Below are 25,391 nucleotides of genomic sequence, written 5' to 3' on the forward strand. Positions count from 1 at the left end.
AATTAGGAATAATAAAAAGCAGGATAAAAAGAACAAACAAATGACAATGTCGTTGTAAAAATGTTCGTAACACGATAATGCATCAAAATTTATTGGAATGAACAATTTAAATGAAATCTATATAGACATTGCCGATGGTGTTCGCAATTCAAAGATGCTTTGTGACTCTGCTTTTTTCTAGTTTAGTTTCTGTTGGTAACATCAGTATCTCTAAACACCACCAGTCATTGTTTAAGCACACCCAGCTGCAATTGGTTTTGTTGCGTCGCTTGCTTGCACTTCCGGATGCAATTCAATTAGAAATTCCACTATATAAGTGGGTATGTTCGTTCATATGCATCTAAGTGTAATGTTTAAAATTCTGCTGTTGCACCTTTACTCGTACACAATCACCAACTTGGCATCTCTCTGTCTTTTGTCAGAGATATTAACATTCGTAAATGTCAGCGAGAGTACGCTACTGTGTGCAAATTGTTAACCCAAAAGCAGGCAGAATGCTTTCAGCCGACACAACAAGTAATCCGGCCAACCAACAGCTGTCATTGTGTATCTGCGTCAACATTACTTTGCAACACTTTCTTTTACTCTTACAAAGTTCGACGCTTTAGTGTATACGATCAAGAAAACTGCAGATCACAAAAGGGTAATTGATAAATCGTGATAGCCCTACATGGGACTATTTTATGTTGTTTTTTCAAACATGTTAACGTTTGGAATAATAGAAAAAAATTACACGGAAATAAATGAAAGGAGTTAACTGATTTCCAGGTAGTCATTGGGCGCCTTCAGAGAACACTATTTTTGTTGATACGTTGCAAACATGTTTCCGTCAATTAAGTCACAGAAATTTTGTATATTGGAACGATATTCGTTCTGAACGAAAATCGACACTGATGATGGTACAACGCCGAAACGGGTTTGTCTCGAAACCAAATTTGACAAGGGATGACGAAAAATCGTTCCAATATACATCATTTATCCACCCTGTCGGAAAATCAGCAAAACAAAATAAGTCACAGAAATTTTGTTTAATGAACGGCGAGTTCAGCTAACTGTCCAATTAAATAAATATCCTTATCCTATTTTTGCCCATTTTTATTCACCCAAATAATATGTATGCATATCGGGAGATGGAATTGAAATTTTAATTCAATAGTCGTTTCAACAACCCTCAGAGTTTACTGATAGGTGAACTTCATTGCAGTCACTACTCAAACTTGTATCTCATCTTATAAAAAATCTGTTAACAGTTAAAAAATTAATTATCCAGAATATTTTTCAAAAACGTTCTGTCCCATCTCGGAATTTGATTGAGGAAAGCTTTATCTCAGAATTTATTGCACAACTGTCCTATCTCATGTGGAAATTTATTGAATATTCGAATGCAACGCAACTTGCAACGTGGAGAATGTTTGAGCATAGAATTTATGCATGAAATGTTTACGGCTTGAAATATAAGCTAAATGCGATTGACTGCTTGCTTTATTGAATTTCTGTCGCTGCGCTCTCGTGTACACCACTGGCCTAGATAGACCGATATTCCATTCAGCTGCCTGGACATTGTCTTACCGGAGCTTTGTTATGTCTGCATTTTGGCCTGGGTTTCTGAAAATTATCGGGATTATTCTTGTTGAAATTTTGAATGGCGGGATTATGAGTCGAACTTGAGCCTTTTAATAAACTCTAATTTTCAAATAAAAAACATCATTAAATAATTATTAATAACTTTAGTATTAAGTAGAGCTTATGATATGCAATTGCAATTTTGGCCCTTTCGTAACAAGGCACATCCGCTATCCCTGTTTTGCGATAACTGACGCTAATGGAAAGCACCAATGGTGGTCAATTCTACATCCATCTGCCTCTCCCAACTCAGTGGAGATCTCCCAATTATTCTGCTTCCAAAATTCGATGTCGACTGAAATACTTTCTTTTCGTATATTCACATTACATGACCTAGCCAGCAACAAGCGTTAATTTTGAGACACGCGAATTCGAGGCTTGGCTCCTTGTGAGTTTCCCAAAATACTAGTAAGGCTCCCGATCTTCTTGACATTCAGTATAGTCGCTGCATTGCCAGTATTATGTGTAAGTCTTACGATTTCTTTTGGTAATTCTAATAAGTTTGTGGGGTTGTGAACAGCAATGAAGCTAAAACTTCGCGAGTTCGTAGAAAGTTACAGAAGAAACGAACAAAAAGTTTTGGAAAGTAATAAACATCCATTTTGTTGTTGGTACATTCACCTACACAATCATACATACAGTTACTTACTTACTTACTTAATTGGCGCTTAACCGTCTAAACGGTTATGGCCGTCCAACAAGGCACGCGAGTCGCTCCTTCGCTCCGCCAACCGGCGCCAATTGGTCACACCAAGGTAGTATAAATCGTTTTCCACCTGGTCCTTCTAACGGAGTGGGAGCTGCCCTCTACCTCTGCTTCCATAGGCGGGTTCCGATAGAAACACTTTCTTGACCGGAGCGTCATCTTTCATTCGCATAACATGGCCTAGCCAGCGCAGCCGCTGCGTTTTAATTCGCTGAACTATGTTGATGTCTGCATACAGCTCGAACAGCTCATCATTAAATCTTCCTCGGTACTCGCCATCGCCAACGCGGTCCATAAATCTTTCGAAGAACTTTTCTCTCGAACACTCCCAAAGCCGCTTCATTTGCTGTTGTCGTGGTCCATGTTTCTGCCCCATATAGCAGGACGGGTACGATAAGTGACTTGTAGAGTATGATTTTCGTCCGCCGAGAGAGGACTTTACTTTTCAATTGCCTACCTAGTCCAAAGTAGCATTTATTGGCAAGATTGATTCTTCGCTGTATTTCAGTGCTGATGCTGTTGCTAGTGTTGATGCTGGTTCCCAAATAAACGAAGTCTTTTACTATTTCGAACATACATACACTTACGGTCAAAAAAAAAAGCCGACGAAAATTGTTTCTATCTTGCAATATTTCTACGGTCACTACAGCTCCGCAAAGAACGTTTTTAGTTCTTGTGATTGAAATTGGTAATACCTCAGCTCATTTGGTGATATGTTAAGAAAAAAAGTAAAAAGCCCCTTATATGAAATATGGTTGATTTTACGAAAACTGCTAGGTACTTCCTAACTTTCTCGCCTTAAGATAACACACAATGTGTTAAGGAATTTTCGATGTTAACCACAATAACTAAAAAGTTTCGTTACGCAGCTGCCGTGCCTGTGGAAACGCCTTAACAGGGTAACAAATTTCCTCGGTTTTGTTGACCTCAAGTGTACATACAAATGTACGTTTACAGGGCCCGTATTACGTGTTACGATCCGTGAACGAATCTCATTTTTTAAATCACAATAACTCTGAAATGGTGGATAAGATTAATGGCATATGCGAGCTAGCGTCAAAGAGTATTCGTTAAACCCATAACCTATTATAATTTTTAGAAATTGTTTCACAGTTGCATAGTTATCGCTTGAGGGAAAATGGGTTTCAGTCACTGATCGTAACCCGTAATACGGGCTCAGATTTTTTTTGTGAACATTAAGTTGCATTTCTAGTAAAATGGGAAAACAAACAAAATCAATGAGTCTGGAACTTTCATGACTCGAGCCACGATTCAACTCAATTTTTTGCCATTTGTTTTAACGAAAAGTCTTGTGGCAACTATTTATGTAGTTTTAATAAACTTTGCGGAGCATCTATGCACATAACTATATCTATATACATATATGTATGCATGCACCTGACTAAATATGTGGTATGCTTAAATACATACATACATATGGTATGAAGCAAGCATTTAACGGACTTCTTCAGGAAAGGCTACAAACATGCTTGCTACGAAAAAACCTACTGCAAAAAAAAAAAGAATTTATATCTACAATGTGTGTAGATGTATGAGCGTATGTACATATGCACATATATATGCACTTACATTTGTATGCTCAAAGATATAATTTGAAAAAGGGAACAGAAAATCACTATTAAAAACGAACGTAACCTTATGTGTGTTCCTCGCACAAAACTAAACACTTGAGCGCTAAACGGCCAAGAAGTATAGCAAGAAGTCCATCCAAGAACATCATTTCAGCATTTATTCCTATGACAAATAAAGAAACTGAATATGCGATGCACCAAACTCAACCAAAGTGCACTTTTACCAGAAGTTACAGTTCCAACAAAAACAAACAGGCAACAAAACAAAGCCGCAAAGTGAATGCCCTTTAATTATGACGTCACGAAACAACAACAATTAATGTACAAAAAAAAAAATTTACAAAATGCAACAACATCAACAGCGGTCGTGGTAAATGCAGCACCAGCATAAGCGACAACGCAAGCACCGTCAACAGCTGAAAACAATTCCAAACAATGGCAAATGCAGCGTTAGCGGAGTAATGGAGTTGCAAGGTGAGCGAACTGAAAACATGAACAGGAGAATCACAACACAATGACAAAAACAACCAGCACGAATGCCGGCCGGGTAACCGGCTTGCAACAAAATCAACAAAACACAGAAATAGTAGAAGTAAACAGAAAAGACAGCAGAAAGAAGTTGCGCATCCACTCCATCAGCTATACATAATAAACAACGAAAGAAAATATGTTTGGAGATTTGAAATAGTAGAACGGAATTGTGTAGTGTAGAGAAAGAAGAACAGAAGCATATATATAAACAAAACATTAAAAACAGGAAAATCAAGACCAGGAAATTAAAAAAAAAAAAAAACCATGTAGAAACAAACTGCTGCAACATACGACGCAACACTTACACAAGTAAATGGCCTCTATTAATAAAAATAAAATAAAGAAATTGTAGTGTGAAGAGTGCAAATGAAATAATTAGCAAGCGAAAAAAAAATAGCTAGAAATGTCGTATGCAGTGGTGGTTGATGCATGCGGCAGGATAAATGCTGAGAAGGGGGAGGCGGAAAGAAGTGGCGTGGCTTTGCAAGAAGGAGTATAACAAAATAGAGAATCCAGAAGAAATGCGGTTACCAAAACAAAACGCAATTCAAAACAAATTTGTATGCATTGAAGCTTTGGCTGACTTGAACAGAGTCACACGCACACACACACACACACACATGAGCAAAAGTAATTTACACAACATGCAACGGAAAAGGGTAGAAAGCAAAACAGAAATATGAGTGGAACGAACTTAGCAAAGCCATACAAGGGTATATGTAGCGTGCAGTACGGAAAGACATACATACATACTTACGTGCGAGTACTTCAATGTATACGTATAAGTACACGGAAACACAGCAAAGAGAAGTAGGAACATTCAGAAGTGGAATATGGACAAGTTGGAATAGAGGAAATGGCGGTAAGATGCTCTAACCGGCTTCTCAAACTACAGTTCTGACAGTTGAGGTTAAAGCGGCTTTATACGCTATATTTGCCAGTAAAGGTACACATGTTGACAGCTATACTAATACATAAATAATAAGACCACTTAAATGTGTATTCATATCAGTGCATACATATGTAGATATTTAGCATCGTTGCTGTATATGTAGCTATTTACAGCCTAGTCAACAGTACCTTGACATGAGCAAACGAAAAAGGGGCTCGGTCAGTTGAGTGCTGCAACAGGCCGCATGTCATTGCCACAACAAGACACACTGATAAGCAAACATGCACCAACGCACGTAGAACATTCATGCATTCTCCAAAGCTGGGTGTACCACTTCACCCTATTCTAGTGTTTCATTGCAAGTATATTTCATAGTCAAATCGGCGACGTTAACAAGCTATTGATGTCGCAAGAAGTTCATATCAAATGAAACGCATCGCATTACGTTTGCAGAAAAATAGCAGTGAAGTTGTAATTAATATTTAAATCTATGAAAAGATGCATATGAATGTAACAGAGGATGGCAGGCGGATAGAACCCCATAGCCCTGCGTACGTATAGACATTAGCTAGACGTGTGCGACAAATGCTTGTACATATTCGCTTGACTTTTGGACGGAAACGATGGGCGACGGACTGATTGTAATGTCCCGCATTTGTGTCAAATTTATGCATTTGTTGTTATAGTGTTTTGATATGACTCAACATGGCGTGGTGCTGCTGCAAGTAAATTGAATAAAAGAAGTAATAAAACCAACCACCACAACACTATGCACTAACTCAGTCTATGTGAAGTCTTCACGGATCAGACAGTTCAACTCAACCACCTCAAATGGAGACAATAGTGCAAATGAAAACTAAATCGAATGCGTCTGCGTTATGGCCATTCACTGACAAATATTATGCAGACTCCGAACGGTGGAAGCAAGGCAGATGACAGAAATACTCTCGGAGTGTTTGCCAAACCACTATCGAGGGTGGTTCCACTTTCCTTTATAAGTTTTTCGTGTATCTTTGACCTGTGATATGGTAGGCAGATCTCGCTACGCCAGACCACGGCAGCCGCCAAAATTGTTAACTTTAACTGTAGTTATAAATTGTATTGGGTTTTAACTAAAAAGAGAAGATGACGTTAATGATCAAACCTGAATAATAACGTTAACTGTAAAACGAAGGGTGCTAACAACACCACAGGAAGCGCTCGGCTGCATGTGTTCGGCATAAGCGTTGAAACTAAAGGCACACTAAGTGGCAGCAGACTACGCAGCAAAATATTCTTATGGAGCAATTCACACTCAGCAGCAGCAGAACTACGCGACGCGCATCTAGGTGAGTGTTTCAGCAAGTTAGCAATGAGCCTGTAAGAGCACAGTCGGTTAAATACCAAGGATAACAGGGACTGTACATGAATTTTTTAATGGATTTGGCAGTTATGTATATCTAAGCACAGGTGCTTCTTTTTTCAGTTTTAAATGTATTCTCCTTTATTTAAAGAAATTTTTCAATTCGAATCTGCAAATTTAAAAAAATTTTCTTCTAATGCATGAATTTGGTTTTTGTGTCTTGGAGGGAAGTTACGCCACTTAATAGAGAACAGAGATATGAAGCGAATGTGAAAATTATTTGGCTACTACTATTTTTCAACCACTAAATATATACGAAAATTTTTTTGGGCATTTTCCTATGATGTGGATGCATAGTTTAAGGGAAAATACATTTTTGTCTTCTCTTTCTTACGCAAGGGGTGCATTAGAAATGAAACAATTGTCATTTGCTTATTCGGTGGAAATTTTTTATTCCATTTTTTTTTAATCAGACACTTAACGCATTTTTTCCCTTGAAAAAAAAAATATTTAGCTGTAATATTAATCTTAACATCGTAAATATTACTTTTATTCAGACATCATAACTAATACATTTTTATATTCTTATATTTTTTAATCTCTTTCCAGGTAAGTTGGAAGAAACGTCATGTAATTGAGGTTAAATAAATATATGTCTAAGTTGTGGCATAGTTCACGTGAGTATAAGTTGACCAAGTTTAAATTAACTGTTTATGACTACAAATTATCACTACGAGATCAGTGTCTCTTACATCTTAAATACATAAATTAAATGCCATCTCTCTTACCAACAAAGAATTTCTACAGAACTTTTAACGAAATCAAGAAAAGATGTGATTTTGTGCAGTTCAACCAGATGTGAACTTATACACGATACCCCTCCCTTTCATGAACCGATTTCCATTCATAATACCCGCTTCATTACGTGTGTCACGCTTCGTTGACAAAATTAGTAATACAAGAAAGCACAAACCAAAAAAAGGCGTTCACTGTGGTGGTGGCTCTTCTCTTCATAAAAAGCCGTACGCATTTTTAATTTGTCTCAGATATACAAACAAAAAGTAAACCAATGACAGCTACGTATAACGGCACTAGTCGTTTAAAACCAAAAACAGTAATTAAACAATTTAACCCAAAAAAAAAAGCAAATGCATAAAGCAGTAAATATCATATGGAAGAAATAAACCACTCTACATGCTTAGATAGCACGACACCCGGTTTGGAACCATAATAAGAAAGAACACAAAAAATATTGACATTCACGCCGCAGAAGCCGTCGTGACCAGGCCTTTGTGCCCCTACACAAACATATAAACATATCTACATACATACACAAATGCTTATTTACTTATTTACGACCGGCATCCAGATCATACGCATCCACCTTTGTTTGATCTTTGTATTCCATGAAATTTCCATAACGCACTGTTTATTTTCCTCTGCGTACTTAATTTTACGATCGCTTCTCTTTCTTTGCGCACAGCTAAATTTACAAGTAACAAGTAGCTGTAACAAGCTCTGGGGTCGAGGCCGGTGATTAATATCGTTCAAAATGTATTGAAAAAAAAAATATTAAAGCGAAGAATGCTGTGTGCGCGTATGAGCTTGTGTGAATGACTCAGTGAGGTACAATTTTAGATTGTAAAATGAGAGTTGAGGCTATAAGCAAAGAAGACTGATTTACGATTTTTAGTTAATTGTATTTAAAATGATTAAAATCAAACCATGTAGTTTTAAAGCCAGAACTCCAGTGAGACGGTGTGTTCGAGCATGTTAGACGTTTTAGAATGTCACATTTATTATTTGATGTGAAATGCTCAAGCTACCTTCGAATAATCTTATATAATAAGCGGCAGTTACCCACGAACGTACGTAGAAAAAACTGTCAGCTGACACGACCTATCTTATGAATGTGCAATGTAAACGAAAACTCACCGACGTTCTAAAATTGTGAGGCGTTGCATAACCTGATTAAGGTTCAGTTGGTCTTACTTATGACTATCAATAAAAATTTGACGCGTCCAACGCTTTTATGTAATTGTCTGATGAACGCCGTAGATTGATGAGGAGTGTGGTTACCAGTACCTAGGACCTACCTAATTATTTTCTAGTTTTTAGTATTATTATTATTTCATGTAAGTATTGTTTTCAATAAAACCGTTTAACTTAAAACGTTTTTTTAATTATTTTATTTTCAAGTTTTTAGTCTTTATTTAATTGCCTATTATTTCTCATTCTATTTAGTTCATTTAGTGACTCATTATTACAAGGACCCTTTCCTGACAATTTGTTACAATCTAAGTCCTCAATACATAATCCTTCCAAAGACTTTACTCGACTCTGCGCCACGAATGCTTGTCCCTCCTCCAAATCCAAAATATTTTGATGTCACTTCTACCGGACTGTATGACTGGTTGTTCCATATGTGGACTAAATCGGACCACAAATACGATTTTTGTAAATATCTCGATTATTGCGCCACCTAGCGGCGATTTTTTCATAGGTCGCTTTCTATTCTTGTATGTATTATGTGTTCCAAATATGAGCCAAATCGAGCCACAAATAGGCTTTTTGTTAATATATCGAACCATGCCCCATCTAGCGGCGATTTTTTTCGTATTATTGCATTGTCATCGGGTTCTGAACTATATTCAAAGTTTCAAGCTTGTAGCTTATCGGGAAGTTACTTAAATTTCATTTACAAAATTCGTTCACAACGGCCATGCATGTGGCCGTACAGCCTGCCTGTCAAGTCAACCTAACTAAAACCGTTTAAAAACGAAGTCTTTATTTTTTCTTGCGTTTCCGAATGGCTCGCCTCCAGCTGGATTGTAAAAGTCTACAAGTAGGATATGTAGCAGCACGCACATACACAGCCACGCTCACCTGATAAAATGCTTGTTCTTGTTCGTTTTTTTTTGTGGATGCTATTAGGCACAGTTGTACTTCTTAGGTCCAAAAAAAGTGTAGTAGCTGCTAACGAAACTGCGTAAATTTTTTATTGTAAAATTACAAAGAAATATACTTATTTACTTTCAAACGAGCACTTAATTACATCTCTCTTTAAAATCCATATGTTTTGGACAATTTTAATTAACAAATATCTGATATTCAGCTCCTTTTGTTGTTTCCCTGCGTCGCTTTTACACAGCAACCCCGGTAATTTTGACACTTCGTTCAGTGTCAAACTCATGTTCCACGCAGGTTCCACTGGGTTCCACGCTAATTTGACACTGACCGAAGTGTCAAACTGCAGTGTGTTAGAAAGAGAAAGGAATTATTTCCTTCTCATACATATCATACTTGTAAACCTGTACTATGTCCCAAACGCACTTCGAATGACTTTGTGCTACCTTTCGATGGAATTATTTGTACGGACTTCACCCAATTTGCTGATATTATACGTATTCAATAGTTCGATTGAATATAACGCCTTCCTTCGACGTTGCTGTGTTCCAGACTGAAAAAAATTCAGAAGTAAAATTTCAGGAGTCAAAATTCAGAAAGTAATCAGACAGCAAAAACATTAAATTGTGCACAAAATTACTTTCTGAATTTTAACTTCTGAAATTTTACTTCTGAAATTTGGCTTCTGAATTTCGAGTTCTGAAATTTGACTTCCGAATTTTGACTTCTGAAATTTGATTTCTGAATTTTTGTTTCTGAGTTTTGACTTCTGAATTTTGGCTTTCCGAAAAAAGGGATCTGATTAATGTTTTCTGAAAAAATGTGTTTCTGAATTTTTGTTTTCGGAATTTATGGGCGGAACCCTGACAAATAAACAGCAAAATTGTGCACGAAATACTACTGCTGATTTCAATATTTATTTGCATTGAAATGTACCCTCTTGCCATAACAGACATATGTATGTACATATGAGTACGGTATAAAAAATTAAAAACGACAGACATATGTACATACTACAACAGGTCATTCTCCTCACTAAAAATTATTCCTTCCACGCTTTCTTCTATATTGTCTTGGTCAGTGCCAACGAGGAAAGAATGTAAAGTAAAAAATAAAATAAAAACAAATTACGCACTTATGTATTTTGGCTCAAGCATTAATTTTGCTCGATCCATCAGACGAACGATCGTACGACTGCCTGCATGAATAAACCTACAAATGTAGCAAAATCTGCAGAGAATTTATCGTATTGCGCATTATTCGCTGGAACGTTTTGCAAAGCTACATATGTATGTATAAATATGTACGTATAGCTTTATATCGAAGTACCTACTCGTATAGGGGTAGATAAATAAATTGGATATGTGCGTGCATACATATATTCAATGCATTTAAAAAATCAAAACAATACATAACTAAATCAGGAAAGAAAACCAAGTTGGCTACAAAAAAAATTGCCTGTCAATCTAGAGTAAGCCAGAGAGATTTCTACATGTCCGCTGAGCTACAAATCTTCAACAATACTCTTGAACTCAATCGATCGCATATTCAAGCCAATGTTGAAATACCCTAAAGTAAATTTTTCTTTATATTTGTGGCGTTCCTTCCGCTCAGATGCCGGTATGCCTGATGCATTGACTACAATGGCTTGTGTATTCGCTGGAAAATTACGCGCCAACACCACCGCATATGCATGGACGTACGGTCCAATAAAAAACGTATGGGCGCTCTGAGGATGGGCATGGCATATGAAATTTACCCACCATCCTCTAATTGAGTTTTAGGATCGAGAGCACGTAAATTCCTAAGTACATATTTACTTTAGAGGTCGCATTCTGCAATTTTAATGTTATAGACTATGTGCCGCGATTTATACCTGAGTAGGTTATATGTAAGACTGTTAGAACTAGTTCAGACTATCAGTGCAGTAATGGTGTTACGCATGACTAAACTTGAATGGCTGTATTCTTGCAATCATAGTCTAGCACTCGTTTTTTTCGTCTAAATTGCATAGATGATTTAAGCGACGATGATTAAGACGATAAAACATTTTGGGATACACCGCTTATGCGCTAATAACCTATCCATACAACGTTTAACCAGATCTTTAGGATATTCTTATTTACAATTTTTTTTCTTTTTTGCTTTGCGATGATGTATTTAATGTTTCTACTTACTTCTAAATTTTATTTCACATTTTCCATATCGTGTTTATATGTTTGGGCGTTCTGTTGTAATTCTCTTGGTTTGCTTCCTCGACACTTTCGTAACGAGCATAAGCTTGCACCAGGCAAGCCAAATAAAATGATCAGCAGCCAGCGAATATTACATATTTTTCCTTTGTTGTGGCATTCTGTTTAGTAGACCTTCTTAAGGAAAACATACCCTATTACTAGGCAGTTTCTCTTTTGATTGCCTGAATAGAAAAAATACTAAATGTCAGCATGAAACGATCAATTGATCGTCATCGACGTATACTCACTTAAGTAGTATTTTGTTGCGCCTAAGCATTCATACATACGTTTTTTAGACAATAACTAAGAAATGATACTCCCAAAATTGTCTGTGAAGGGCAAACAAAAAAAAATACCCTGAATCGGTTATATATTTTTCGTCTACTTGAGAACGAATCAAACGGAGAATAACTTTTGCCAACAAGGCCTATTTTTGAATGAATAGGAAAGTGAAAAGTAAAGTCCTCTCTTAACCAACAGCAATTACGATCTATAAGTGTCTTATCATTTTTCTCCTAACGGGTCAGAGTATCGCTGTACGTACCCATATTTGGAAGATGTGGGAGAGACCTCCTCTGAGTTGGGAGCGGTAGGTGAAAGTAGACGTCAGCTTTTGCCAAACTTGGATAACTGGAGTGTCTTGCCGCACAACGATCGGCATCGCCTGCACTCAGAAAAAAAATTGTTCTAAAACGAACGAAACAAGTTCAAAATTAAGATCATTCGTTGACAAAAGTCTCTTAAGTACGGTTTTTCTTAACCCGTGACCGATGGGCTTGTTTTAAGAACGGTTTTTCCAAGCATACCGTATTTTATGACCAGATTGGTATTGATGTGTGAACCTTCTGTGCTCAAACTATTATTAAAAACCAAAAGGTTTGAAAACCGCATAATATGCTTTTTTCATATATTTCTCTTATCGAGAAATTTTTCTTATTTGATGATGCAATCTGAATATATATTTAAAACATTTCATAACAAGTTTGAGAATTACCACTGCATATGTGAATGGAACTGAACGAAAAATAAGACTTAAAAAATTAGAATATAAAAAAATTGTTTTAAAAAACTTCGCAGTTTGACGGTTATCGAACTCGCGCCACACGATCGCAACCGCAACTTCATAGCCGCTGGGCCACTACAACTGCTTAACAGCTTGTGCCAAATGTTGTATTTAACATTGTAGTGCACACGAATTATACCATTTCTTTTTTCTTGAACTTAATTTAAGAACATCGTTCTCATTAATAGAACATTCGTTCATATTTCATGACCAGCCGTTCTCTTTTCAAGAACATTGTTGTCAGTTCAAGAACAAGGTTGTTGTTTTGAGAACAGCTCGTTCGTTTTTCAAGAACAAAAAAGTAAGAACATGAAAAGCTTGAATTCAGTCCGGTGGTGCTGGATTTTAGAATGGCGTTTTTCTCTGAGTGTGGGTGGTTGAGCGCGAATTAATAACGAAATCCCTAGTAAATGCAAGTCTACGAATAACCTCATCTTATGAGCTTGCACTACCTATGTACATACATATATATATATATATATATATATATATATATATATACATATATCAACAACTTGGATCCAACCTGTATGACAGCTTAATACGTTTTCAAGAATCACAGCAAAGTACATATTTGACTCAACAAATGGTAATAAATATATCGAAAAATCGGGACCTTCGAAAATATTTATATATGTATCTACACAGTCGAACTTCCTCATAGTGAGCTTCTGTACAAAAACGTTTCACCACTTGATTTTAAAAAAAAAAAACAAATAGGCAAGAAGCTAAATGTTGTCATGCAATAAACAGCAACAACAACAATACAAACTAACTTACCAACAAACAATCAGCCAATACCTGCCTAAACAATGCAACAAACCAAACCGTGTCTTTGTATGCTGCAACTACTTTAAGCAATAAAGTCAGCTCTGACGCGATATAATTTCTGTTTACTGCTATTGTTTTATTCCCCACGTAAACTTTTAACTTACTTGTTCCAAAGCAGTTACATATATACATATCTACACATAGTATGTATATGTTTTCAACAATACCAAGAAACAAAACCAACTTCGAAACGTTTTAGTTTCTAAAATCGAAAACGTATCCTATATTCTGATTTCAACCAGTTTAGATGTTGTACGAAGACATAGATTTCTCCTGAAGCTATGCGATTTAAGGAGGCTTTCCATCTTTTTGACAGTGCATGCATAATCTAGAGAGTTTCGTTAGACCAATGCAACGTTTTAAGGGGCTTAGAACATTCCTGCGTTAAGCACGCCTGTCGTAAGGGGCGACTAAATTTCATAGATGCGTAACTGTTTCAAATCGTTACCGATATAAACGGGCTTTTAATGATGCTATTTCTGCGACGTACCGGATCAATACTTGACCAAGCACCATCACCATCGATAAAACTCCCAAAACCTTTCGAATGTGTTATTATCGCTATAAGAAAAAGAAGGTCATCCGAGGCCACACCAATTGTCAAAAACCGTCTCCATTTACTCTGACCTTTAATTAACTAGAGATGGCATCTTGTTAACTCATAATATCTAAAGATACTTAGTGTTAACGCTTTCTTCTATGGAGCGAAACTTAAACCGAGACAGAAAGACTTTGCATAGCCGAAATCGGAACGTTATTTTTTATTGGTTGTATTCCGTGAACAACACAAAGCAGCAACTAGCTCTAAAAGCAAAGCTTACACCGGCAACACTTTAAACTAAAGATGGACACAAGTGCGATTTTCCACTGTCTGTGAAAAGTGCGTTAGGATTTTCAAACAACAGTGATTTGTAGCAGTAATTGAAATCACTGTTTCATACTTCACGTTTCACGTTCACATAGTAATCCAACAAAGTTAATTTCCACAATTTCAGAAGATAAGTGGAATTTTCGATGGCAACTCTGTTACAATTTGCGATTGCAGTTGGCCAACTTAATTTAGGATTGCCCAATTGTATTAACGAAAGAAATGATGCGTCAGACATTTATCTCTTAGAAAGGACAGAAATTTTATTATTATTATAATTTTGCATGTAAATGCAACAACAACGATTTTAGCCAGATAAATCCAGATATAAGTCTGGTTCAATTTGTGAGCCAGATAATTTGTTAATTACTTGTCTTTAGTTTGGCAACGCTGCCTTTAATAAACATACTTTTTCAAAAATAAATGTCGCTGCTTAGCCTTTCGCCGTATGAGTTAAATGAAAAACAGCGGCGACATCTGCCTATCACATTTCACGTGTGCGAAAATATCACGACATCTGCTTCTCAAGTCTCTGAATGATCCAGAGCATTCCCGTGTGAATTGAGCGTGAGCCGGAGCTGAAAAATTCACTGGAGAGAATTGGAAAATTGAGAAGCCATGACCCAACTGTGAAGAACGGCGAGTCACTGTAATAAATAAATGACAGATAGCGATTTTTTTCTCAACACTGAACACTTTGCTTACTATGAATTTGTAGTGGATACGCTTTGTTTACATTTTTGCTTAGCATGATCGAGTTGTTGACTGTTGCATCTGTTGACTTTGTTATTGTTGCTGCTGCAACACTGTCTTGACTTGCCACAAATAACTTTGTATCTATAGAAACCATCATTGTTATTGCTACTGCACATGAGCACGAGCACGAGCTTGTTGCACTGTCAATGTTGTTGTATTTGTTTGCGCATCTGTATGTATGTATGTATATATGTATGAAGTTACCTTATAGTTTTGTGAACGTTAGCGGGCAGGTGGTGGCATTAGCGTTGCACCCGAGGAGTGGTCTCCTGCCGCTTGCTGCCAATGCACTCGTTGCAACTTTCGATGAACTTTTGTTTTGTTTTTGATGTTTTGTTTTGGTTGATATTAAATTAAACATTGCACATACATACATATATACAAGAAGATCAAAATCGTGTTAATCCATATGTGCCACATAGGTATACCTAGTTAGGTGAATTTTTGTTCCAGAAAATAGTTTAATTTATAACTCTCGTGCCTGATAAGGCTCATGGAAGGTAACAAAGGCCCCGGAAATTTCGCTGCCCTCTTACAAGAAGCATGAGCAAGCCTAATTTCTAAATGATAACCAAATTTCCAAATACAAATGTTTTATTTTATACAAAAATACCGAATACTGACAAAATCACAATAAGAACACTTACGAAATCTTATAAGCCTGTCAAGTGCTATACATACATAAATGTACTTACCGAAGGAATTGTGAAACTTTATCATCCGGAAGTTAAATAAGCATACCCTCACGAGTAAACGCTTTAAATATTGTAGATATGATAAACCTCATTTTTCTACCAGATCCACATATGCCTGTGGTAGTAATAAGCTATATTACAATTCGCAACAGAGTGTTTCTTCGAACGCTGCTTAAACCAGAGTCCTTCACTTTTGAAAGCCGAGTTCTCCACCTCTGAGACGAAATAAAAAACGTACAGCAGTAAGATATTCTTTTTAGGCTTCGATGCACTGGGTCCTTTGTATATAAATTTTGTGCATGAACTATGATCATTCACTATGTGTACAATTTCAGGCTTTTTATTCCATATAACGAGGTGATTAAGAGTCACGCCACCTAGATGGAAGAGTCTCTGCCATGCCAGATCGACATATTCGAAGAAAATCCGAGCCGGCGTTTCATCCTCCATCTCACCAAAGCGGCAAATTTGTGTATCTGATAGATTTAACGTAGTAAGGTGATATCGTAGACTGCAGCGTCCCATAGAGTGAGAGGTTGTAGGTCCCCTCGGCTTAGATACAGCAATTTATTGCTATTGTACATACAGGTACAGGTATGTACATACATACATCCACACATATTTACACATTTTGTTTTGCTTTGTCATAATAGCAGCATGGACAATACGAGGGGCGGTGCATTTAAGTTCATTGACATTCGAATATTGTATAAAGCGATCAAAAGCAAAGGGAACACGCACGTTTATATGTAAATATATACGTACATATAGATGTTTTATATTTACATTCATTTGAATAGAATTCCACCATAAGTACTATGCAATAACAACAACGAAATATGTATGTAAAATTATGTGGCGCTCTGTGCTTAAGCGAACCAAAAATGAAAGGGAACAGAGAAAAAGGATATGCTAATGGCTAAATGATAGACGGGAATATGTATGTATGTATGTATTTAAGTTGTCCTGTATTTTAGTTTGTGTAAATATAAATAATAAATAATATTAACAAAGTAAAAAATAAATAACAGCAGCAATTTTGCAACAGAGCAGCCATGGTATTTTTCTGATAATTTTATTAGAGTTCAGCACATCTATTTTCTTAGTAATTTGCCTTTAAAAGTACATAGGGTAATTTGTTCAAAATTGTTCTTACATCATTTGTACAGCCTCCTGAAGAGATTTAGCTTTGGTGTTATTGGTCCTTATAAAATGGGTAATATACATATGATGCAATCACTTTTAAATGTCATCAGTTTTTTACACTAAATTCCCAGCTTGTTTGCAGAATGCATCGTTATGTTGGTACGTGTTTATTCAAAATGTGGTTAAAGATTTACCCGGCCATTGTAACTTCTTAGTTAACAAGTAAGGAAGGTTAAGTTCGGGTGTAACCGAACATTACATACTCAGTTGAGAGCTATGGTGACAACATAAGGGAAAATAACCATGTAGGAAAATGAACCGAGGGAAACCCTGGAATGTGTTTGTATGACATGTGTATCAAATGAAAGGCATTAAAGAGTATTTTATTAGGGAGTGGGCCATAGTTTTATAGGTGGGCGCCATTTAGGGATATAGCCATAAAGGTGGATCAGGGTTGACTCTAGAATGCGTATGTACGATATGGGTATCAAATGAAAGGTATTAATGAGTATTTTAAAAGGGCGTGGACCTAAGTTCTATAGATGGACGCCTTTTTGAGATATCGCCGTAAAGATGGACCAGGGGTGACTCTAGAATGCGTTTGTACGATATGGGTATCAAATGAAAGGTGTTAATGAGCATTTTAAAAGGGAGTAATCCTTAGTTCCATAGGTGGACGCCGTTTCGAGATATCGCCATAAAGGTGGACCAGGGGTGACCCTAGAATTTTTTTGCACAATATGGGCATCAAACGAAAGGTGTTAATGAGTATTTTAAAAGGGAGTGAGCCTTAGTTCTATAGGTGGACGCCGTTTCGAGATATCGCCATAAAGGTGGGTCAGGGGTGACTCTAGAATTCGTTTGTGCAATATGGGTATCAAACGAAAGGATTTAATGAGTATTTTAAGAGGGAGTGGGCCTTAGTTCTATAGGTGGATGCATTTTCGAGGTATCGCAATAAAGGTGGACCAGGGGTGACTCTAGACTTTGTTTGTACGATATGGGTATCAAATTAAAGGTGTTAATGAGTATTTTTAAAAGGGAGTGGGCCTTCGTTTTATAGGTGTTCGCCTTTTCGAGATATCGCCATAAAGGTGGACCAGGGGGGACTTTAGAATTTGTTTGTATGATATGGGTATCAAATGAAAGGCGTTAATGATTATTTTAAAAGGGCGTGGGACTTAGTTCTATAGGTGGACTCCTTTTCGAGATATCGCCATAAAGGTGGACCAGGGGTGACTCTAGAATTCGTTTGTGCAATATGGGTATCAAACGAAAGGAGTTAATGAGTATTTTAAGAGGGAGTGGGCCTTAGTTCTATAGGTGGACGCCTTTTCGAGATATCGCCATAAAGATGGACCAGGTGTGACTCTAGAATGCGTTTGTACGATATGGGTATCAAATGAAAGGTGTTAATGAGTATTTTAAAAGGGAGTAATCCTTAGTTCCATAGGTGGACGCCGTTTCGAGATATCGCCATAAAGGTGGGCCAGGGGTTACTCTAGAATTCGTTTGTGCAATATGGGTATCAAACGAAAGGAATTAATGAGTATTTTAAGAGGGAGTGGGCCTTTCTGGACCAGGGGTGACTCTAGACTTTGTTTGTACGATATGGGTATCAAATGAAAGGTGCTAATGAGTATTTTTAAAAGGGAGTGGGCCTTCGTTCTATAGGTGTTCGCCTTTTCGAAATATCGCCATAAAGGTGGACCAGGGGTGACTCTAGAATGAGTTTGTCCGATATGGGTACCAAATTAAAGGTATTAATGAGAGTTTTAAAGGGGAGTGGTGGTAGTTGTATATGTGAAGGCGTTTTCCAGATATCGACCAAACTGTGGACCAGGGTGACCCAGAACATCATCTGTTGGATACCGCTAATTTATTTATATATGTAATACCTGCCAAGATTTTAAGGGTTTTTTATTTCGCCCTGCAGAACTTTTTCATTTTCTTCTACTTAATATGGTAGGTGTCACAACCATTTTACAAAGTTTTTTCCAAAGTTATATTTCGCGTCAATAAAACAATCCAATTACCTTAACATATTTCATCCCTTTTTTCGTATTTGGTATAAAATTATGGCATTTTTTTCATTTTTCGTAATTTTCGATATAGAAAAGTGGGCGTGGTCATAGTCGGATTTCGTTCATTTTTCATACCAAGATAAAGTGAGTTCAGATAAGTACGTGAACTGAGTTTAGTAAAGATATATCGATTTTTGCTCAAGTTATCGTGTTAACGGCCATGCGGAAGGACAGACGGACGACTGTGTATAAAAACTGGGCGTGACATCAACCGATTTCGCCCATTTTCACAGAAAACAGTTAACGCCATAAAATCTATGCCCCTACCAAAGGTTTGGTTAATTTTTGTTCGACTTATGGCGTTAAAAGTATCCTAGACAAATTAAATGAAAAAGGGCGGAGCCACGCCCATTTTGAAATTTTCTTTTATTTTTGTATTTTGTTGCACCACATCATTACTGGAGTAGAATCTTGACATAATTTACTTATATACTGTAAAGATATTGAATTTTTTGTTAAAATTTTACTTTAAAAAAAATTTTTTTTTTAAAGTGGGCGTGGTCCTTCTCCGATTTTGCTAATTTTTATTAAGCGTACATATAGTAATAAGAGTAACGCTCCTGCGAAATTTCATCATGATATCTTCAACGACTGCCAAATTACAGCTTGCAAAAGTTTTAAATTACCTTCTTTTAAAAGTGGGCGTTACCACGCCCATTGTCCAAAATTTTACTAATTTTCTATTTTGCGTCATAAGTTCAACACATCTACCAAGTTTCGTCGCTTTATCGGTCTTTTATAATGAATTATCGCACTTTTTCGGTTTTTCGAAATTTTCGATATCGAAAAAGTGGGCGTGGTTATAGTCCGATATCGTTCATTTTAAATAGCGATCTGAGATGAGTGCTCAGGAACCTACATACCAAATTTCATCAAGATACCTCAAAATTTACTCAAGTTATCGTGTTAACGGACGGACGGACGGACGGACGGACATGGCTCAATCAAATTTTTTTTCGATCCTGATTATTTTGATATATGGAAGTCTATATCTAGCTCGATTCCTTTATATATGTACAACCAACCGTTATCCAATCAAACTTAATATACTCTGTGAGCTCTGCTCAACTGAGTATAAAAATAACTATGGAAGAACTAACGGTAGAGAATTTAAGCGCTCCTACGAAGGGTTTAGCATTTATAGAGGCCAATATCTCCTAGAATATCAAAAATGTAAATTTTCCAGATCTCGTACAAGATGACTAAAGGACTCTAATGATCTTACTTTCCAAGTGCGAATAAAAAAGAGCTCAGAGCTCAAGCTGGGCTATTAGTAAATTCAGCAAAAGTCCTCTTTCTGAAAAATACTATGGTCACTCTATTTAAAGACATTCGACGTACATGAAGTTTTGAAAAAATAGAATATAAAAGGCATATATTTAAATGTATCTGAACTTGTTTGCAATGAGGTCAATGGTTGACATACGTACAGCACTATGTAAGGATAATAGAGCCTGCTCAAAGAACTCTATCATCGTTTATTTTCCACACCTATGTTGTTGTTGTTGTTGTAGCGATAAGGTTGCTCCCCGAAGGATTTGGGGAGTGTTATCGATGTAATGGTCCTTTGCCGGATACAGATCCGGTACGCTCCGGTACCACAGCACCATTAAGGTGCTAGCCCGACCATCTCGGGAACGATTTATGTGGCCACATTAAACCTTCAGGCCATCCCCTCCCTCCTCACCCCCAAGTTCCATGAGGAGCTTGGGGTCGCCGGAGCCTCGTCTGTTAGTGAAAAAGGATTCGCCGCGGATAGGTGAAGTTGAAAATTGGGTTTGGAGAAGCTATATATTGCGCTGGCAACCTGAAGGGTTGCGCTACACAGCCCCTTGAATCTGGTATTTTAGTCGCCTCTTACAACAGGCATACCTACGGCGGGAATATTCTGACCCCCTAACCCGCTGGGGTTCCACACCTATGTCCTTAATTTTTTTTTTTTAGAAATAATTTATGATATCCGACTAAAGACCAGATATCCACACCTATGTCTTTAGTCGGATATCATAAATTATTTCTAAAAACTGAAATTTTTGGTTGAGCTCAAGGCCGGGTTTTCTTAGATAAAACACTTGTATGTGTATTTTATTTTGTTTTTATTTTTCAATATTTCGACTTCAGTCTGCGCTTCAAAGCGTAGCTTAAGATTCCTGAGGATGACTTCAGACTGAAGTCGAAATATTGAAAAATAAAAACAAAATAAAATACACATCCAAGTGTTTTATTTAAGAAAACTCGGCCTTGAGCTCAACCAAAAATTTCAGTTTTTCTAAACACTAACGGCCAATAACGAGACAAATTATAAATTATTTCTAAAAAAAATAAACTTAAAGTACCAAATTTTTCTAATTATCACTTAACTTGTTATTAACAAAAGGCACAGATAAACGTACGTATGTATACATATATATGCATCCAAATTCGAAATATCGCTCTGCATTGAATGCAATACCAATATTGCCTTTTATGCCATAAAACCATATGGCGCATGATGTTAATTGCTACTTTCAACTGGTACTTTATAACCTCTGTTCATATGTAGTCAAGTTTGTACATATTTATAAGAAGTGAACTAGAAGTTATAAACTCTGTCTACCCACTTTGCTACTAATCCGAGCGAATATCTTTTTCGCTGACAATGGCCAATGACATAAACGGCCGTCAATTGCCAGTCAAATAAAAGCTTACCGAGTGAAATGTCGTTTGTGCGTGAGTGGTGAGCTCTTCAGAGTTTCAATTAGCACAAACCTACAATTTAAAAAAAAAATTACCAACCACAAAAGACGTGCAGTTCTGCGACTTACTTCTTGTAGATTTTAACTACTTATCTATTACTAAGTACGTACATAGAAATCCATATAAATTTACTCTCTCTCAAGTGTAAGTGACACCGTGGCATTAAAGCAAACCATCATGTGGGGGATTTTTATTTGTAATATGCCGCATTTTTGCGCTAGCCATTTATAAATAAATGGAGTATTGACAAAAGCTTTCTCCAGCACTTTTAAATGCGTTGGTGGCACATTAAATGCCTTCGTTAGAAATTGGATCTGGGAACAAATACTTTGTTGTCAACACGGGATGATTTTAGTTTGAATTTACGGAAATGAAATGCACAACTCTTTGGTAGGTACCACACTTCTTTACTATACTTCCTTTGTTAATTTACCTTTCTATCCACATTTAATAGTTCACGCAATATGTAACTTTAATATTACATTTTCGCTATGTTTATATTTTTATGTATGCTCCAGTGCTTGTGCAAAAATTTAACTTCTCGGTGGGTAACCTGCAACAAAAAATTAACGACAGCAACCCTCTTAGATTTGATGTACTTATATACATTAGGGTGTCCAATATTTACCAATTTAATATGGGCACACTAAATTTTTAGCGTGAGGCTCAAAACGCATTATCATAGCGAAAAATCATGACGTAGTATTTGGAATGTAATATATGGGACCTTTAACTAAGAACTTACTTCTGCTTACTTGTAAAATTAAATCCACGCTTTTTGATCTACGGCTCACAAAACTTTTAGATTTTTGTCTACTTAATGTGTGTGGTGACACGCCCATTTTCCAAATTGTACTAAATTTATATTTTGCGTCACACAGCTATTTCACTCGCCAAGTTTCACCACTTTACTTTTTTTATTTTTCGAAATTTTCTATATCGAAAAAGCGGGCGTGGTTGTAATCCTGTTTTGGCTTTTTTCACAACCAATATTAATATGGTTAGTTCGCATACGCTCGTCTACTAAATTTGGTAAAAATATTTCCATTTTTTTTAAGACAGACGGCTGGGAATAGAAATGGGCGTAGCTTCCAAACGATATATTCCATTTTCACAATAGTATGGCGCTCCGCCCATTTTAATAGTTTTACTAATTTCTTATTTTGTATCTTGAAGTTACCCCCACTCACTAAGTTGTGCCTCTTTACCCGTCTTAGGTAGTGAATTATCGAATTTTTTCCATTTTTCGAAATTCTCGGAATCGAGAAAGTGGGCGTCTTTATCGTCTGAGTTATTTTTGCTGAATTTATCGTGTTGCACGCCCGAGCGGCGGGAGGGGCGCATCCGCATGACGCACGGATTTGTTTTTGTTTTTGCCGAGTTGTTGATAGGCGGAGGTTTGTTAAGCGTCGAGATCTAAAACTGCTCATACAGAATAAAAATCATCAGCTGAGTACTATACATAAGAGTTAGAAATTATACTTATACATACTACATTGCTAAATTACAAGACATTTTTAGTTTATCCGATTGTTTTTTTTTTTTTTTTTATTTTTGTTACGAGTTAAGATAGGACAAGACAGTTTTCTTTATGGTAAAAAGTGAATCCGTTATATCAAATGAATTAGAATGAGTGTTAAAATCATGACACAAACACCGAAAAGGTTCATTCAATTCGAAGTTAGTTCTACACTGCCTCAAAAGAAGAGGGTTTTAATGTCTTGACAATCGGGATGGGACGTTAAAGTATACTTCGTTTAAAAGAATTGGACTAGAAATCAATCCATTCAGGAGCTTAGTCATAAATATAACGCCTAGCATTTCTCTACGACTTGTAAGAGTTGGAAGATTGATAAGCTTCAACCGACTAGTATAAGGCGGAAGATTATACGCAGAGTCGCACTGAAAATTCCTTAAAGAGAAAAGTAGAAATTGCTTTTGTATTGATTCAAGTCTATCTGCATGAACTCGATATTGTGGATTCCAAACTATTGATCCGTATTCTAGTATCGGTCTAACTAAAGTAATGAAAAGCACTTTAGTTACATAAGGGTCACTAAATTATTTACACCATCATGAATGATAGAACACCTCTAGCCTGATTGACAGTAACATTAATATGAAGGTTGAAACTAAGTTTAGCATCTATCGTTACTCCCAAGTCCACAAAATAGTTTACTGATAGAAGACAAAAATTGTTAATTACGTAAGAGGCTGCTGGCAAAGATCTTCGAGAGAGGGACATGAATTTGCATTTATTAAAGTTCAGCGGCATTGAATTTACGTCGCACCAATTAACTAGGCAGTTTAAATCCGCTTGAAGCAAGGGACGTTCCTCGATAGACGCATAAGACCTAAAAAGTTTTACATCATCAGCATACATTAAGATTTTGGAATATTTTATTGTGGTACAAATATCATTAATAAATATCAAGAACAGAATTGGACCAAAGTGACTGCCCAGTGGGACGCCAGAGGAAACATGGATGACATTTGAAAGAGTATTTTTTAAAATAACTGTTTGCGATCGACCGCAGAGATACGAGCTTCAAAGCTTCCGCGACCCAATTGTCAACCTCACCTACGCGAGGGTATCGTGTTATAAATATGAATGTATCATACACATATTTGGCAGGCGAGGCTCTGGCCACCCCAAGTTCCTCATTGAACTAGATTGTGGGGAGGGCGGGATGGCCAGAAGGTTTAATGTGGTCATATTAATCGTTCCCGAGATGGGCTTTGTTACCGGAAAGTACCGGGTCAAAGGGCCATCAACATCGATAACACTCCCCAAAGCCGTCGTGGAGTGTCTTTACCGTTAATGTGACAACATGTTGATAACGATGTTGATAACTTTGATATAAGAAAGTATATATACAACTGAATGACTTTATACAATGACAAACCACCGTCATCTTCTTGAATGTCCTTGTCGTCTTCGCAGTCCGCTTTAAAGTAAATTTATATAATTTTTCTTTGTTTGATACTTCTCTAAGGCTTAAAGCAAAGAAATTCATATGAAAAAAACTAAATTATTAAATAGACGGACACCCTATTTTGCATATACATGCAACTATGTAAGTTTCTGTCTACTTGGTTTTCATTCGTAACTAGACTTCTTGGCTGTTCTAAATGAAGGGGAGGCCTGCCTGCGTTCGAAATTGTATTATGTCATGAAGGGATTCGTTTCTTATTCGTATGGGCTCACAGGCGGAACAGTTGACAAGGTCTGAGCAAAAGGAAAATAATATTTACTTAAGAGCGAGGCTTTAACGTCCACTTTCTTAGTGCGACTTTAAACTCTAGGTAAAGTTGGCCAGAATTTAACCCAGCCACTTATACTATGTTCAAACAGAAAAATAAATTGAGGAAATTTCGATTTGAA

The 25,391-nt window shown here is 36.7% G+C and overlaps 1 protein-coding gene across 14 annotated transcripts in view; it reads left to right on the forward strand.

The window, feature by feature from the left end:
* The window catches only part of Glut4EF (Glucose transporter 4 enhancer factor), a 744,045-nt gene that overhangs the window by 620,481 nt on the left and 98,173 nt on the right, over window positions 1-25,391 (forward strand). For 2 of the 14 annotated variants that reach the window (XR_010948556.1, XR_010948557.1), the window contains one exon: window positions 7,296-7,363. The exons of 10 other annotated variants lie outside the window; for them this stretch is intronic. Coding sequence is in view for 2 of the 4 variants with exons in the window: in XM_067759523.1 (XP_067615624.1) it covers window positions 7,296-7,334 (39 nt within the window). In the remaining 2 variants the exon portion in view is untranslated. Of the gene's footprint in view, window positions 1-7,295; window positions 10,135-25,391 lie in introns of those variants that run through there. 2 more of the 14 variants (XM_067759520.1, XM_067759523.1) reach the window with 1 other exon arrangement.

The sequence above is a fragment of the Eurosta solidaginis genome, chromosome 1, assembly GCF_040869045.1.
Source record: "Eurosta solidaginis isolate ZX-2024a chromosome 1, ASM4086904v1, whole genome shotgun sequence".
NCBI lineage: Eukaryota > Metazoa > Arthropoda > Insecta > Diptera > Tephritidae > Eurosta > Eurosta solidaginis.